Raw genomic sequence first — 16,894 nt, 5'->3', positions numbered from 1 at the left:
ATACGTATGATGAAGTTTGTACTGTCTTTGTGTCAAACTGTTTCGAGATAAGTGACTACATCATACACAAAATCTGCAAGGTGCTTACTCGGCACTGAGAGAATTACTTTAGAAATAAAATTTTCTGCAATAACATAGAACTCATCTTTTGTTTCCCAAATACAAAACTCTATCACCTGTTTATATATCCCTGGACCGTTGTGGAGTTTCCAGCTCATACATCAGTACTAGTAAATCCAGGTACTTTCCCCCACCCTTTAAAAATTTGCTAGTGAGACTGGGTTAGATTTCACCATCCAGTGCCAGCAACTATCATCTACCGGCAAGCTAATTACATACAATTTGCTAAACATTTTGTCGAACACAATGTCTGTGAGGATCACAATTTGTAAAATTGGATAGGCCTACATGCCATAAGCAACAAATATAGGTGCCAGATGCAGAGTTCACCCCAGTCAGTGGTGCAGACCTCACTGTTGCGAGCCCGTGCAGTATATAGTAGCCGGTGTGCAGTGAGCAATTTACATTCGATGCGCTCGACGAGTTTGGTCATTTGTTCGCAAGGGGATGCTGACAAGTGTTTTCACCTTGCGGTCTTTCTCAAACGATTTTACAGAGACTATTAGGAAAAAAAATTCATTTTTGCTTTACTTATAGCTTTATTATCATGTGTTATGTTCGTGATGACATGTACACCATTTCGTTAACTGTCACAGTTACACAGAAGTAAGACACTGTGCAAAATTCAGAAAAGTTTGAAATGAAAAATAGAGGTCACTACGATTTTGCGTTTGCTGTGTATTACATAATATGTTGTTGCTTATGAAACTTAACTAACAAATTAAAGTATTTTTAGAGTTGGGTAGAGATATCTATCTGTCATCAATCGGGAGAAAATTGATCTGACACAGCACACTCATTTGCGATCGTGTCACGCCAGCAATAAAGCCACAACAATTCACAACATTCCCAATATTTCATAAAGTTTCAGATATCAAAATGAGATTTTGGCAAATGATAGCACACACAGAGGAGAGTATTTTGCCATATCGTCATTACGTAAAACTTCAGTATCTACCATGTTATTCCACTAACTACAGACTTTTTTTGACGAAAGAGAGTAATTTTTACGGGCCATCATTGGCTGGTGAAATGACAAATGCCCAGGGTTTGGAACAACATAAGTGAAGACATTACCCCCCCCCCCCCCCTTTCTTAGTGAATATGTACTTTTTCATAAGCTGTTGACCTTACTTTTCCTCACTTAATAAGCCACTACTTCAGAATTCTCTGGCAACTGTGTCAGCACGACACGTTAGTGAGATGAGACTGTATAAACTCTACTGTGTTTTGGCAAAAGAAACAAATTTTCACATGGCAACAAGAGAAATGTGTAGGTTTTACTCAAAATTCACCACTCATGACACTTCTGTGTATGTTACAAATGGTTAACATGTCAGGCAAATATAAGACGTCGCATTTTCAGTGGATTTTTGAGAAATTTCTGGCTCACAGCTGGTCATTTTTAAACGTACGACACTTCAACTGGGAACCTGTCAGTCATCATCAGGTGAGCTGTCGAAGACTGTGAGAGATGTCACCGTTCCAAAACAAATTTGTGCACTCCGAGTATTCCACACACGCTCCGAGACCGTGACGACCGACAGACCGCACTACCCGCCAGGCAGCGTCACCGACGGTGGAACTGCGGAACTCACCTGTTGTCGGGTTTGCTGCTCACAGCTGCAATCGGTGTACTCCGAAGTCTTCGATTAGAGCAAATTGTGGAGATAATAGGATTCCACACATTATCCACCTAGAAAAGACTGTTACCGTATTTACTCGAATCTAAGCCACACTCGAATCTAAGCCGCATCTGAAAAATGAGACTCGAAATAAAGGAAAAAAAAATTCCCGAATCTAAGCCGCACCTGAAATTTGAGGCTCGAAATACAAGGGGAGAAAAAAGTTTTAGACTGCACCGCCAAATCGAAACAAAGTTGGACTATTGTAATATGAGACACAATTTAGGTCGAATGACTGACGATGCAGCTACAGTAGTTTGGTTCGAGTCGTAAGCTTAGCAGTTAAGCTTTACCGGGTAGCCATTGCTATGCGTCAGGCGCTCCGTCCGTATTTATACGGGTACCCTTCCTTTTTCACGTGCTTCGTCTGGTTTGAATCGATTGCTTATTTTGCTTTGATCTGATAAGTGTAGTTTTCTCTGTTATAGGTGTTTACATCACTGTAAGCTGAAAATGCATTACTGTACTGTGTCGTGCATTGTTTGTCGCATTCTGACAGTGCGTATTTACGGCCCGTCGCCGCTCGCGGCTTTTGTGCGCTGCGCGCTACCGCCGCTTACAATTAAAAAAGAGGAATCGTCTCATTAGCGAAACAATGGCAAGAGACTCCTATTTGTTGTTACTTACACTGCTGCTTTCTTTGATAATGATCAAAAAGAACCAAATAATAGACTGCGTATGATAGAACATGTTCTGAACGAGACTTAGGCGAAAATTTTTCTCTGTTTGAAAATCTTTGCGGCCGCTTCTTTAACACATCAAATTCTCCACAGAAATTAGAGTCATCTTAGATTTAAAAATCTAGTCAGTTGCCGTGCTTCATTTCTGACTGTATCACTATTAGGCATAAGAATAATACGAATATAAATATGAAACGATACGTATATTCTTCCGTGTTTGCTGTTGTCTCACTCTAGTTTCGTAGTTTATTAGGCAGACAGGATTTAAATGAGATAGCAGCAAACACGAAAGAATACATGGCAAAATGTTTATATTTGTATTATTCTTGTGGTGAAGGGAATACTGCCTGTGATTCACATTTCATCAGGTTACTATTAGCAACCATCTCATCTCACAGGTAGGAAAAAATTCAGAACGTAGAGTTGGCCATATTGGCAAACATCCCAGTCTTGCCAGTGGGATTTTCGTATTACATTGAAATTCTGCCACATTCGAAGATGAACAATACAGAATTTGTATTTACTTCGTTGGATAATGTATGAAAATGCAGTGGTCGAAACTCGGGGCGGAGAAAAAAAGCTCTTCTTCCACCTTTTTTTTTTTAAATTTATTTACTGACGCAGAGGTTTTGGCGCCAGTATTTATCTTTGTGCCTACAAAGTATGCCTGTGTAGCGCTACATACATTCGAAGGCAGAAGTTAGTTGTGGCGGCACCTACCAACATTTTTCAGAACTTCCGCTTGCTTTGCACTCGATTCTAAGCCGCAGGCGGTTTTTTGGATTACAAAAATTGGAAAAAAAGTGCGGCTTAGATTCGAGTAAATACGATAATCAGATTTTGCACCACATGTACTTATATCGTCTCACATCCGGTAATAGCAGAGTCACCGGACGGCAAAAGGCGAGTGCAGCATTGACGTTCTACGCCTACATTATACTCCGCAAGCCACCTAACTGTGTGTGGTGGACGGTACTTCTGGTACCGATAACTCGTCCCCCTTCCCTGTTCCACTTGCAAATGGCACGTGGAAAGAACGATTGCCGGTAAGCATCTTTGTTACTTCTCAAATTTTCTCATCGTGGTCATTTCGAGAGACACGTGTAGGAGGAAGTAATACGTCGTCTGACTCTTCCCGGAAAAGCTCTCTCAAAATTTCATTATCAAAATTCCACGTGATACACAATGCCTCTCTCACTATGCCTGCCACTGGAGTTTGTTAAGTATCTCTGTAACGGTCTTGCAACAACTAAAATGATCCCGTGACAGAATGTGTCAGCTCTTCACTGGATCTCTTTATCTCTTCTATCAGTCCTCGTAACGATCCCAGATAGATGAACGATACAAAAGAATCGGTTGAAAAAGTTCCTTCTACGGCACTTCCTTTGTGGACGAGTTACATTTCCTTGAGGACATTATATGCACACGTATAGTACGTCACAACACTGCTATGTTTAAAGACTATTTATAAAGACGTTATTTTCAATTGCTATACGCTTAATTCAGGCCACGGCCATTATCGAGCTATCCGCAAACGTACGGAGGTGTTACTGCATACATTTATGTCTATCTGTAGCAAATGGCAAAATTAATGGAAAGTGTTAACTTCAAGAAACTGTATACCAAATACGGCCTATGTATCAATCGAGATCAGAATATGTACATAGGTGTATTAGTTCCAAATAGACAGACTGAGTGCCTGCTAAGGTCTATAAAGTCACAACATTGAGTGCCTAAACACGGGGTCACAGTCACAGGATCTCTAGTATTATTTAATTTCACTATTTATTTTTGCTTTGTTGCTCACGTATTTTCATTCTGCGTTAGCCTATCTCCTTTCAAAATTACTCGATTTTCATTATCAGGATAAACTGTTTGGTGTTTCTGTTTGCTCTCTTTCCAGTTGTCCTAGAAATGTAGTGGCAGATCTTTGTTGTGCACTGTACATCACCGATTATGTAGAATCGTGTTTCTTTCTCAAAATAACTCTAGAAGTACAAAAATTCACTACAGTCAGACCAGCTTACAGAACATTCGTGCAAATGTGGTTACAAAATAAATCACGCAATGCTACTGCAAAAGGCAATGGCAGCCTAATTATGTGACTGAGGTACGGAGCACAAGTTTCTAGGCATGTCAGAAATAAGAGAATGAAAAAATGCGGAGGTAGACTCTTTAGCAGTAACTATACTGTTTCTTCCTTTACAAAAACACCTGCCCTCGATTCATTATTGCAAAAACAAAAGGATAAATTAAATGATAATGAAATACGAATTACCTGCTGCTGCCCAATGAGACGGCTCTCCAGCACGGAACGGACGACACCAGGCTCGGAGTCGAGGGAGCGCGACCGCTCTGCAGCTGCGGCGGCGGCGGCGGCTCGCAGTCGGTCTCCCAGGACTGACGCTCTAATCGCCTGCTCCGAGTCTCGCCGTTCGACGTTTGCCGGTCCCGTCACGAGCGTATCCACCCGTGTGGTCTCGTAGGGCGGCCCGGGCCCGGGCGCGAGTCGTCTGTCGAGAGAAACGACGCCGACCGCGTGGCTACTCGTGGGAACTGCCGACCGGAAACGGTCGTCGACGGGCTGACTTCTGTGCGAAACCGGTCCCAGAGAGACGGGAACCGAAATGTTTTCTTCAGACCGCGGGATCGGTGCCGACAGATTCTCGTCCTGAAGGTGAGCACGCGATTTCTCGGCTACGGCGAATACGGTCGGTCTCGTTTCAGAATGCTGTTGGGTCGAACTCTGTGATTTTGCTTCTGTAACTATGGAATGTATGACCTGAAACAAATGAAAACTATATTAATACTGCACAGCTACCACCACTGTCACTCGGGACAAGATTTCGCAGCGGGACTGACCTTGAACGAGTTCTCTACGTCCGCCAACTGCCTCGCCGCCGGGCCTTCGAGGACACTCGGTCTCGGCTCCGCCCTGTTCCTCTCGTCGGCATTCGGAACACCTGTCTGCTCAGATGCTGACATCCGAGGTGTGCTGGCTATGACGCTTACACCGGTGGCCCGCGATGTCGGAGTTAACCCGTACGGGGGTAGCCTGTAAGTTGAGAGCAGAAAAAATGGCCGTTACACGTGTGTCGTCTAAGTGTTCCCCTACCTGTGTAACGGTCTCCCATTCGTGGCAGAACTTTCTACAGTCCAGTTAAAATTACTTGTCAGTTGACGTTCTCATTCACTGCTACAGGTTTGCCACATCAGTTGCAGGCTACCGCTCAGTTATAGGTGACAGACGACCACAGCGGCTCGCAACACAAATGCCATTAATGTTTAATGCAGTTCAATGTCAGAAGTGGCACTTACGAGGTATGACGGAAATGCTAGATGCTCTGTCGACAGCCGATTTTAAGTGACCAACGACGGAACTGCAAACTTGTAGCTCTGAATTTGAACTTGTGTCCTAACATAACCATTATCCTGTGATGTGCAATGTATCGAGGGAAAATAGCAGTCAAAATTTAGCAGCAGAACCAAAATCACAATCATTTTGTTCACAGCTATTAATTCAAACCTCTACAGACCAAATAAAGACAGAAAATTTCCAGTTTCAGCACTAAAAAACAAACTGCAATTCATCTCCTTCATTCATTGGTTACCTGAAACTATCTTCACACTGGCTACACAAACTGACACTTATCAAACTGATGAACAGTCCCAGTTGGCACTTGGTTGTAGATAATAGATGATACAGGCAGTTTCCAAATGAAAAAAGAATGATAGGAAGGAAAATAAAGGCAAATAAAAAAGTTAATTTGACAGCAAAAATGACGTAATGAAGTATTACAAATTTTAAAAAAATGATATCAATATAATAGAAGGAAACATTCCACGTGGGAAAAATTATATATAAAAACAAAGATGAGGTGACTTACCGAACGAAAGCGCTGGCAGGTCGATAGACACACAAACATACACACAAAATTCAAGCTTTCGCAACAAACTGTTGCCTCATCAGGAAAGAGGGAAGGAGAGGGAAAGACGAAAGGAAGTGGGTTTTAAGGGAGAGGGTAAGGAGTCATTCCAATCCCGGGAGCGGAAAGACTTACCTTTGGGGGAAAAAAGGACAGGTATACACTCGCACACACGCACATATCCATCCACACATACAGCCACAAGCAGACATATGTCTGCCGAATAATCGACTATATTTTCATTACGTAGGTGACCGTGGCAAAGTGACATAAGGTGGCACCAGGTTTTAGTTAAACTGTTTCAGTTAAATGACATATGTCTGCTTGTGGCTGTATGTGTGGATGGATATGTGCGTGTGTGCGAGTGTATACCTGCCCTTTTTTCCCCCAAAGGTAAGTCTTTCCGCTCCCGGGATTGGAATGACTCCTTACCCTCTCCCTTAAAACCCACTTCCTTTCGTCATTCCCTCTCCTTCCCTCTTTCCTGATGAGGCAACAGTTTGTTGCGAAAGCTTGAATTTTGTGTGTATGTTTGTGTTTGTTTGTGTGTCTATCGACCTGCCAGTGCTTTCGTTCGGTAAGTCACCTCATCTTTGTTTTTATATATAAATTTTAAAAAAATACGTTCAAATCAATTAATTGGATAAAAATTATAATGAGAATCTTTTGATTAGATATAGCAACAAAAAAATTTCACTGTGTATTGTGAATTTCAAAACTACAACCTTCTACTTGACAAATTACTGCGCTAACCACTACACTACAGTGGGTAAAGTCGTTACATTTGACTCTCATATTCCAGTAGCAATGATGAATTGCAGCATTCAAAAATTTTGCTTCACGTAATGTCGTGTGAAACTTTTCTACACTAAGTCAATTTCTGTGATTATAATAATTATATAATGCTTAATTGCATTTAGCATGGAAGGATCTTGTATTGTTTGGTTAGTGTGTGTATGAAACAGGTGTTATATCATTAACACGCTGAGAGAGAGAGAGAGAGAGAGAGAGAGAGAGAGAGAGAGAGAGAGATTTGTTCTTATCATGTGAGATTAAATACGAAATTAAAGTTCAGATCGAGGATTTGGGGTCAAAACACAACAAGGAAGAAAGCCGGACAAGGTGAGCTGACCAATTATTGTGATAGTTTGGCTACGGAGAATAGATGGAGTGGGATGCTGAGCACTCTGATTGGAGGAAGCCACCTCCAGCCTGTGAAGTGTCAACTATCAAGTAACTGGAATAGAGCTATAGAGCCGAAATTACCTTTTATTACTGCCAGATACACACAGCTCTGTTACAAACTACTACTTCTAAGAAAAAGGAACAACAAATTACTTATACTGATAAAACATTTATAACTATTTCTCTAGTTCACTACAGATGACAGAATGATAATTTGCCATATCTAAAATTAAGTGACAGATCTGGAGTCAAACTCTAAACACCTGAGAACAGAAAGAGCTGCATCAGCTACATAACTCTGATAACATCATTGCATATTACTAACATACGTCAATCTGGACTACGAGTGTCGACCGGAGACAAAGATAACATCGAGAGTGGAGAGTGCGATAGGACCGCTTACTTTCTCCTCACGTGAACACAGACCGGCTGTCAGCTAGGGTGTGCAGGAGCCTGACATTGTGTGACAGTGACACAGATGTGTGAGGAAGAGAGGCCGACTGTGGAGGGAATCCGGACAACTCGCGGGAAGAATATCTGTCCGAATGAAGGCAAGCTCGAAATACAACTAGATTGTGAGCATACAAATTAGCACGGGTAAATTACATTGCAAACGTCGCCACATACAGTGTCGGAGTAATATACAATCGAGTGTAGCTCAAAACAGTTACGTTTAGAGTTATTTACAGTCCATAATGGTATAATGATTTTATGTCGGAACTGCCAGTAATGGGTTTGCACAACATTCCAGATGTTCCCGCGTGTCCGAGATGGGGCGTGTGCGATGCAGGGTGACGTATGGGCGTACGCATCTCCCGGGTGGCCGGCCTCTGGCCTCTGAGGGATCACGACTCGGAGATCTGCGACAGGGGATACTGTATCCCTCTCTCCTCCCTGATGAAGGAACAAAGTTCCGAAAGCGAGGAATGTAAATTTTCAGTTCTGTTTTATGTGTATCTATCCGCTGTACTGAGCTGAGGTAAGTACTGGCCAGCCCCTCTATCTCTTTGTTAGTATTTGTATCCAGTGAACGTAATTTAATGGTATACAGTCCACATAAGTTAGTACCGAATAATCGACTATATTTTCATTACGTAGGTGACCGTGGCAAAGTGACATAAGGTGGCACCAGGTTTTAGTTAAACTGTTTCAGTTAAATGAGAACCTGGGTTTCATATTGCAGCTGGAAATAAACTTAAGCCTCGAGGCTATACTTTTTGATGCCGTAAAGCCACATTAGATGTAAGACCTATATCTGACGTCGAATTATTTGAAGTTACAAGTCTGCTGGCCTCAGTAGAGCACACAGATCGAGGTTAGTCAAATAGAGACTTCATCTAAACATCGTCTCACACACCGGAGATCCTTACTCGACACTCGGCCATTCTGTCAAAAGATTTATGTAAAAGATGTGGGGAGCAGAAAAATTTGAGCCATTTTCAAATACAACATTAACATTATGTTATGGACTCACTTATGTTAATCAAATATCTAAGTTAATTATTACAAAACAAAACAAAGTGTAACGAGCACATAAATTCACTGGTAGGAAAGTTGAGAAGTTGTTATGATTTACAGGTGCAGTTCTGGGGAGAAAATCTAGCTTTAAGTGTAAAGCAGACCGTGTACAGAATACTTGTGCAACCCGTTCTCAGGTACTGCTAGACGGGGGCTCCTACTGTGTCACACCGAAGGAAGATACTGAAGCAATTCAGAGCGGTGCCGCTCGATTTGTTACCGGTCGGATCGATCGTACGAGAGTGTTACGGAAATGTTTCGTAAGATCGGGTGGGGATCATCGACGTGGGGGGGCCACGAATAAAACCCAAACTACTGACGATCAAACATAAGGTCCGATTCAAACGACACGCCTGTAGACGACTCGCACACGGCCTTACGGCATATCCGCGACGGCTGCTGGCCATTCTTCGGCAAGGTATCAGTTAAATGGGTGGTGAGCTGCTCACGTGGGCAGAACACTTCCCGGTCGGTGACAGCACCAGTATCGCACTCCTCAGACGACATTCGTCCCGTATGTGTCGACTGCGAGTCAACCGGTGTTCCACCGAACAGTGTCAGACAGTTTGCCGCGTCACAGTAAGCTCCGGTCAGAGAAACTCAGTTCCGAGGTGGGGACGCTTCCAGAGACGAGTAATTTTAATTGGGCTACAGTTAAACGATTTTGGATTACCTAGACGACAAGTGCGCCGTCTCGTGCACCGAAGAGGACGGAGACGTCTTCTGCATCTGCTTCTGGAGCGATTCTTCTTCCTGTTGTTGTTGCTGGTGCTGTTGTAGCTGCTGCTGGTAATGGTGGTGACTCTGCTGGTGCTGAGGAGGAGAGGGCGTCGGGCGGCGAGCTATGACCGACGCCGTGACGGGCTGCTGGTGCTGGTAAGGCGACTGTGCAGCCACCCTCGGGCTCTGCGGGGTGGCGGGCGGCGTGTGGGAGGGCGTGCCGGGAGGCGGGAGAGGAGGCGGAGTCGGCGTCGCAAAGGGCGACATTTCCGGTGCCGACGGCAGCTTCCCTTCCGCGTGGCACTCGTCCTGCGTACAGATAATTAAGTGTAAATATGTCAACAAGTGGAAGATAAACGAAGCGATTACTTTACTGTCGAGCTACCCTGTCAAAATGATCCAGTACCATTTCGAAACGTACGATCGAATTATCGAGCTACGACTAGAAAATTACAAATACGAAATATACAGTCCTACGTACATTTTTTCCTCGTAATGATCGACATAATGTCACTGTTAGTGTGACGATTGGAAGGAGAAGAACGCAAAACGAGGTGAGGGTAGGGGAGAATGAGGTGCAACACGATTATGCAGATACAAATTCATCGTTAAAATGTGAAACATCCGTATGAAATGTTGTATTAACTGTATAAAACACCAGCATGTCTTAGTTACTGGTGATTTACAGTATGGCAAAAATACCATACTGAGAGATAAATGAATGTTACACTTTACCCAATCTCCCCCATCTTCGTAATGGGTAGGAGGACGGAGCAACGAGGACATTATTCCAGTTCCGTATTTCGAGACTACGCGACAATATTTTAAGATTATACAAATATACTTCTCTTTCAGATTATCAAATTTTGCTGTGAAAAATGCTAATATTTTGCTAGAAGCTATCATCCAAATTTTTTGAAAAATATTCATACCATAACAGTGTACCGTAATCGGTAATGTAAACATTTTATAGTAATTAGCGATCCTGACTTGATACCAAATTTCGCTTAAGATAAAGTGGATTGGAAAATCTGGGATGGAATAATGTCTGCCTGTGACTCAATGTCTCCACTATATTGTTATAAAGTGGCCTGGGTGACTTACAAGTGCCTCTGTGTCAATCATTGAGAGAGATAATGTATGTAGGTCACATTTTCATCACAGAGAAGCTGTGCAGAAACACAGGACTGGAAACTATGTATCGGTGTAAGAGCCTCATTTCAGGGCACGATGCTAGGTAATCGAAGGCCTTACAAAGAATGTGGTCGTCTGTCCAACCTCCACAACTTTCGAGTCCTTCCCTATGCCACTCTCAATCCCAACCCCTTGCCCTAAGGATCGTATTCCTGTGGAAGACCTACCCAACCCTCCCACCCACAACTTCCTATTCCAGTCCTGTCACAGTTTATCCTACACTATCAGTGGGGAGACCATCTGTGAAAGTAACAGTGTCATTATCCAGCTCCGTCACAGTCATTTCACAGCTTTTTACATTGTTACGACCACCAATTAGCTGCCTACCCGAATGAACAGACACCACTAAACTGTAGCCGAGAACAAAGTAGCCAACCCCGTGCACAACGTGCAGCCGAGCGTAACACGCTTGATGTCGACGGTCGCTTCACCACCCGAGCCGTCTGGACCCTACCCTCCACTACCGGCTTTTCAGAACTGCGCAGACGGGAATTAACCCGGCCTCGACCTACAGTAGTGTAATGTCCCCACGTCCTCCTCCCAACAGTTTCCACCCCCTCTTTGTTTTCTAGTCTCTGCCAATGTACACCCCCCCCCAAAAAAAAAACAACAACAACTTTCCGTGCGCCTCTCCGTTTTCCGCACCTCCCTGCCCCACAGCCACCTGACACCGCACCCGTCAGCATTCTCGATCCTGCACAATCACCAGACAGCATTCCTCTGTGCTTCCATCCTACGTGATAGTCGCACTGTGGACCGAACTGCCAGAATCTGATGAACGGTTTTCACTTCTCTTCCTTTTTTGACGAAGGCTGTGGCAGAAAGCTTATGTGGAAGTGACTTTTAAATGTGCCTATTTGCAACTTAAAGTATCACTTTTATGGTAAGCAGAAACTATCTTTTCCTAAATTGTCAATCTAAGCTTTATGGTGTCTGGGGCGCTACATTCTTTATCTCTGACCATACTGAAAAACTGCATTAAGTGCCTTATAGATTACGTGCAGTTCTGACCTGCGATACCATAATTGTTAAAAAGTACTCAAACTGGTGTTTATCTGGTAATAAATATGCAACCGGTCACGTTTTTACAATTAATTCGACCGTGAACATGTTTTCGAGCCACTGCGGACTTATCATCAGATGGAGGCGTTACAGAGACATCTTGTGGACCGAGTGCAGCTAGATGCAGTGCTGGTGTCGAGTGCACTGCCTTGTGGTATTCACATCAGATTGCTTCTTGTAACGCACATTATTACGTTACGTACACAAATAAACATACGATGTTTACATCGTGTGAGCCAGCGTAAAACTGAGTGTAGCTACGTACTGTGTGGCTCGAAAATATGTTCGTGGTCGAATAAATTGTAAAAAAGCGATTTGTTGCATATTTATTACCAGATAAACGCCAGTTTAAATCACAGTCGCAGTTCGTCGAATCCGCAGTGGATATACTGAAAAAAAAAAAAAAGTACTCAATACGACGTGGTCACTGTCGATTTAAAGCAATACACGCAGTGAACGAATCAAGTGAATTCGACTGTAGCAAACTCTGAAAGGAAATCGATTCGGCAAGTGGACGACATCAAAGAAAACACACTAACAGCTTCGAGCAGTATCCTATCTCGAGAGTTCCAGACTGTTTTTAGCTGTGGCAAAAGCATTTGGATAGTTGCATTATTGTACACGGATCGCAGAAGCCAATATGCAATAACAGCTAACCTAAAAGACACGTGTAAAAAGGATTGAAAAACTCTGTTAGTAGTCACCGTCCTGTAATCGACGCCTCGAGACAGACTTCAAGAAAAAAACTGGAATACACTCGATGGTACCTGAAGCGGCCACACGAGATGTGAGGTGACAATTTATAAGTGGGGTCTTGTGGACAGTCTGTGCTGTGAATGTGAGGCACCTGAGTAGACACTGGATCTTATCCTGAAAGTGTGCATTATAAGAAAACATGGTGGAGCAGCTGAGGACTTTGTAGGAGCCACACCTCTTGCTGTGAAGCGGATACGAGATCTGGACATCAATCTATAGTCAACAACTTGTCTTGCATGCTACATAACTTAATTCTGTCTGTCTGTTATGTGATATTTGCTATGTCTGTTACAAGGGATGCACACCTACATTCCTATTTATTACTACTGTACTTATATTAGGATACATGCTGCCACCATGTGCCATATGATAAATAAGTTTGTTATTTCTTCTCCCACAACTTTTAATTCCCTTTCATATCCTCACCCTCTTTCCCTCCGTTACTGATTGTTCAATGCACAGGTAACAACTCTGTCTCTACCTGCTTTCCAAGCCACATAACTTTCTGCTCCACATATTCTAACCAGCTACCTTCTGAACTATAAGGCTGTGTTCACACTGCCGGCCGGGCCGAGCCGAGCCTGGCCGGGCCGCCGCCCGCTTCGATATCAAACACATGGTTTTGAATTGCGGTGTTCACACTGGCGGCCGGGCCGCGCCGACACGGCGTGAGCCTCCCGGAGCCGAGCCGGCGACATTCCGAGTGTTTAATACTGCCGGCGCGAGCCGACCGCAGGCGCGAGCCTGTGGAGCAGCACTACAGCTTCTGCAGTACACGCACCACACGTCTCCCTTCTGCTTTCATCACAAGTGTGACTGCACACGTCTTTTATTTTAAGATGTTACCTCACATTTCACAATCAGTCAGGAAAAATTACGTTTATTATAATGATACATGCGAAATTACTTTTATTTCATTTATTTAATCTACCGTATTTACATGCATTTACAACAATAGCTTGCCAGCGATTGCGGCATTGCCGCCACTGGATAGTTCGCATTTACTTGTAAACGGAGACAGATATGAGTGTCACTGAGGGACGGAAATGTGTCCCTACCAGATGATAATGCATTGTAAAGTCATGCTGTGGCAGTTCCTTATCAGTGGAGATAAAACCACTGAGTCAAAGGGCATTATCTCAAAACTCTTCGCCTATCAATCTGTCTATCTTACACGGTAATGAAAAGAATTCTGTGAGGTCATCAGTGGCTCCACATGATGAACCATCACCACTGCCAAGCGCTGCATCACGAAGAAAAAAGAAGAAAAAAGTTACAAAATTCTGAAGGAGTATTTCTGCGATTCTTCGTTGAAGGCACAGCAAGACATTACCCAAAATGACGAAGCTAATTACTTCCTAATGATTCTCAGGAGTCCCATAAACTCTCTTCCCCTCAGAGGTAAGGGTAAGCGTTTGTGAAATTTAAAATACAAAAGCATGACTACAATTAACTGGAGGTAGTGAATGCTGTACAAAGTTCTACTGCGAGCCAAAAAGTGTGTACTAACGAATCTTACCTTATCGTTATACACAATTTTTCTTCTGCTGTTATACTTCTGCGAAAATTTGTGTTCTGTTTAGAAATTTTGTCTTGAATGTTCTGCAGCACATACTGAAATGAATTATGATTCGTTCTGTAATTTGAATAAAAATTTTTAAGGATAGTTTTTAAGTTTTTCATATAAAGAAAAAAACTCTCCTAAATGTCTGTCGCTATTCATGGGATGAACCCATAACCTCCTAGTTCTTCTGTACTTCAAAACTCGACGAGTTACTGCAGAGTCAAAACAATACCAATAAAAGAGTGAAGACATTGTTCTACACAACAGCACAGACCAGCTAAAGGCGAACAACTGTTGACTGCAGCTGCGTTTTCTACTGACTTGCTTGTCGGCTGTCGAAGGGTGGAAATCTTTTTAAATTTATTTATTTGGCCTCCCGCCAGCCATTTAGCCAAAGAGTGGGGATTACTTTGACAGTGCAGCGCAGCCCGCCAAGGAAGGGGGGGGGGGGGGGGGGGGGGAAAAAAAAAAAAAAAAAAAAAAAAAAAAAAAAAAAAAAAAAAAAACAACAACAACAACAACAACAACAATGAAGAACAATGAAACGCACATCTGTGCCGATCTACAGTAGTTTCATTAACTCTCCATTATTTTTTCTGTCAAAGTAGACAACGAGACTACAGAATTGCGCTTCAGTTATCTTTTAGTTCGAAATACGAAATGTACATCATACTAATTGTAGGATGTTGATGACAAATAATTGTTTGTCTTTTGTGATGCAACGTGTGGCTAATTATAAAAGCTTAGCAGATGATTGTCCAGTAGCCGAGGGAAAAATTCTTATACATTTGGATTTATCTAGAGAATGAGACCATTAAAATAATAAGAGGGGCCAGCACTAGGTCTGCGCTGATCACTAGTAATTAGTTTTTTTTCTGTGCTGCATTATATGACTATACTAAACCAAGCTGTAACCGCGCGAACTCCGTGGCTTGCGGACGCGGCACTGACGCCACTAAATAGCTCGCATTACTTGTGACCAGAGACAGATATCAGTGTCATTACCATTTCAAAAACTTTTTGGTACTTTTAGCTACATTTCATTCCCAACAATGTATGGTCTAAAACTGATCTAACAGTAAGCTACCCGCTACATAGCTTTTTCACTACAAGATTTGTAAATCAAGTGCACAAAGTTGACAAATAGCATCATTTCACAATGACTGTTAAGAAATATGGAAAGATAAATGATTCAATACGAAGCTAAGATGTTGCACTACCACGTGTACAAAAATCAGATTCTTTAGCCGCATACTTTCTTCAAAATCAGTTGGGAAGCGTTACGAAACTAAGAAATCACGCGAAACGAAAAGTAGACTTTTTCTTTTTTCACGACGTAAGTAACGCTTTTAAGGAAAAAATAAGTTCATAAAACGATGTGGCAAAGTCTTATATACCGCTAAGAATTTTTAAAACATGAAAATCGGAGAAGTGGATTTTCCCCCATTTCGCCGTCCCGGCTCGGCGCGGCGCGCAATGTGAATGCACTACTCGTCGGCCTGAGCTGGCTAGGCACGGGCCGAGCCAGTACGCGACAGCCCGGCCCGGCCCGGCCGGCAGTGTGAACGCAGCCTAAGAGTCAACTTTGTCAAAAGATTTCTCTTAAATCTACAAAATCTATAAATGTAGGTTCGCTTTCTTCAGTCCGAGTCAGAGGTTCGGCGTACCCTCGTGTGTCGCTACATTTCTCTGCAACTCGAAGTGACCTTTCTGAGGCCAGCTTTGTCAGTTTTCCAATTCTTCTGTTAATTATTAGAGCTAGTATTTTGCATCCACAATTATGAAACAGATGGTTCGGTAATATTCACACCAGTCTGCAATTGCCTTCTTTGGAGCTGGAACTATCACATTCTTCTTGGCGTCTGAGTGTATTTTGCCTGTCTGATATATCTTGTATATCAGGTGGAATATTTATGTCACAGGACGTTCTCTCAAAGATCTCAATAATTCTATGGGAATATCACCAACTCCAGGTGCCTCATTTCAACTTAGGGCATTCGGTGTTCCGTCAAATTCTTCTTACAGCATCGTATCTCCCACCTCATCTTCATCTACCCTTTCCCTAATATTGTCTGTAGGTTTCTTTCCTCTGTTTAGTCCTTTTACACGTTCTTCCACCTTTCAGTTTTTCTTTCTTTGCTGATTCATTTTGTCAATTAAATTCAATATCTCATGTGTAACCCCACGATTTCTATTGAACCTTGTCTTTATGCCTATTTCATCCTCTGCTGACTTTCATCTCTCAAAGCTACCCATTCATCTTTTACTGTAGCATTTTTGACTGTTTCAGTTAATCATTGCCTAATGCTACCTTTGAAGCTCTTAGACAACCTCTGGTTCTTTTAATCTATCCAGATCCCGTCTTCTTAATACATAAGCTTTCTGTAATTTTTTTTAGTTTCATTCTGCAGCTCGTGCACAACAAATTATTCTCAAATAAAAGAGTCCTGGTTGGGAAAATACTGCTTTAATTATGCATAACAT

General features: G+C 42.6%; 1 protein-coding gene across 1 annotated transcript in view; it reads right to left on the bottom strand.

Annotated features, from left to right (window-relative positions):
* Positions 1 to 16,894, bottom strand: part of LOC124552384 (histone-lysine N-methyltransferase 2C-like) — a 434,288-nt gene that overhangs the window by 138,943 nt on the left and 278,451 nt on the right. Inside the window, exons 52-54 of the mRNA XM_047126647.1 lie at positions 9,788 to 10,143; positions 5,348 to 5,540; positions 4,764 to 5,267 (exon numbers count right to left, since the gene is read on the bottom strand). Of these exons, the coding sequence (XP_046982603.1) occupies positions 4,764 to 5,267; positions 5,348 to 5,540; positions 9,788 to 10,143 (1,053 nt within the window). The remainder of the gene's footprint in view (positions 1 to 4,763; positions 5,268 to 5,347; positions 5,541 to 9,787; positions 10,144 to 16,894) is intronic.

The sequence above is a fragment of the Schistocerca americana genome, chromosome 10 (genome assembly GCF_021461395.2).
Source record: "Schistocerca americana isolate TAMUIC-IGC-003095 chromosome 10, iqSchAmer2.1, whole genome shotgun sequence".
NCBI classification, from domain to species: domain Eukaryota; kingdom Metazoa; phylum Arthropoda; class Insecta; order Orthoptera; family Acrididae; genus Schistocerca; species Schistocerca americana.
This window is presented reverse-complemented; position numbering and strand designations above follow the sequence as displayed.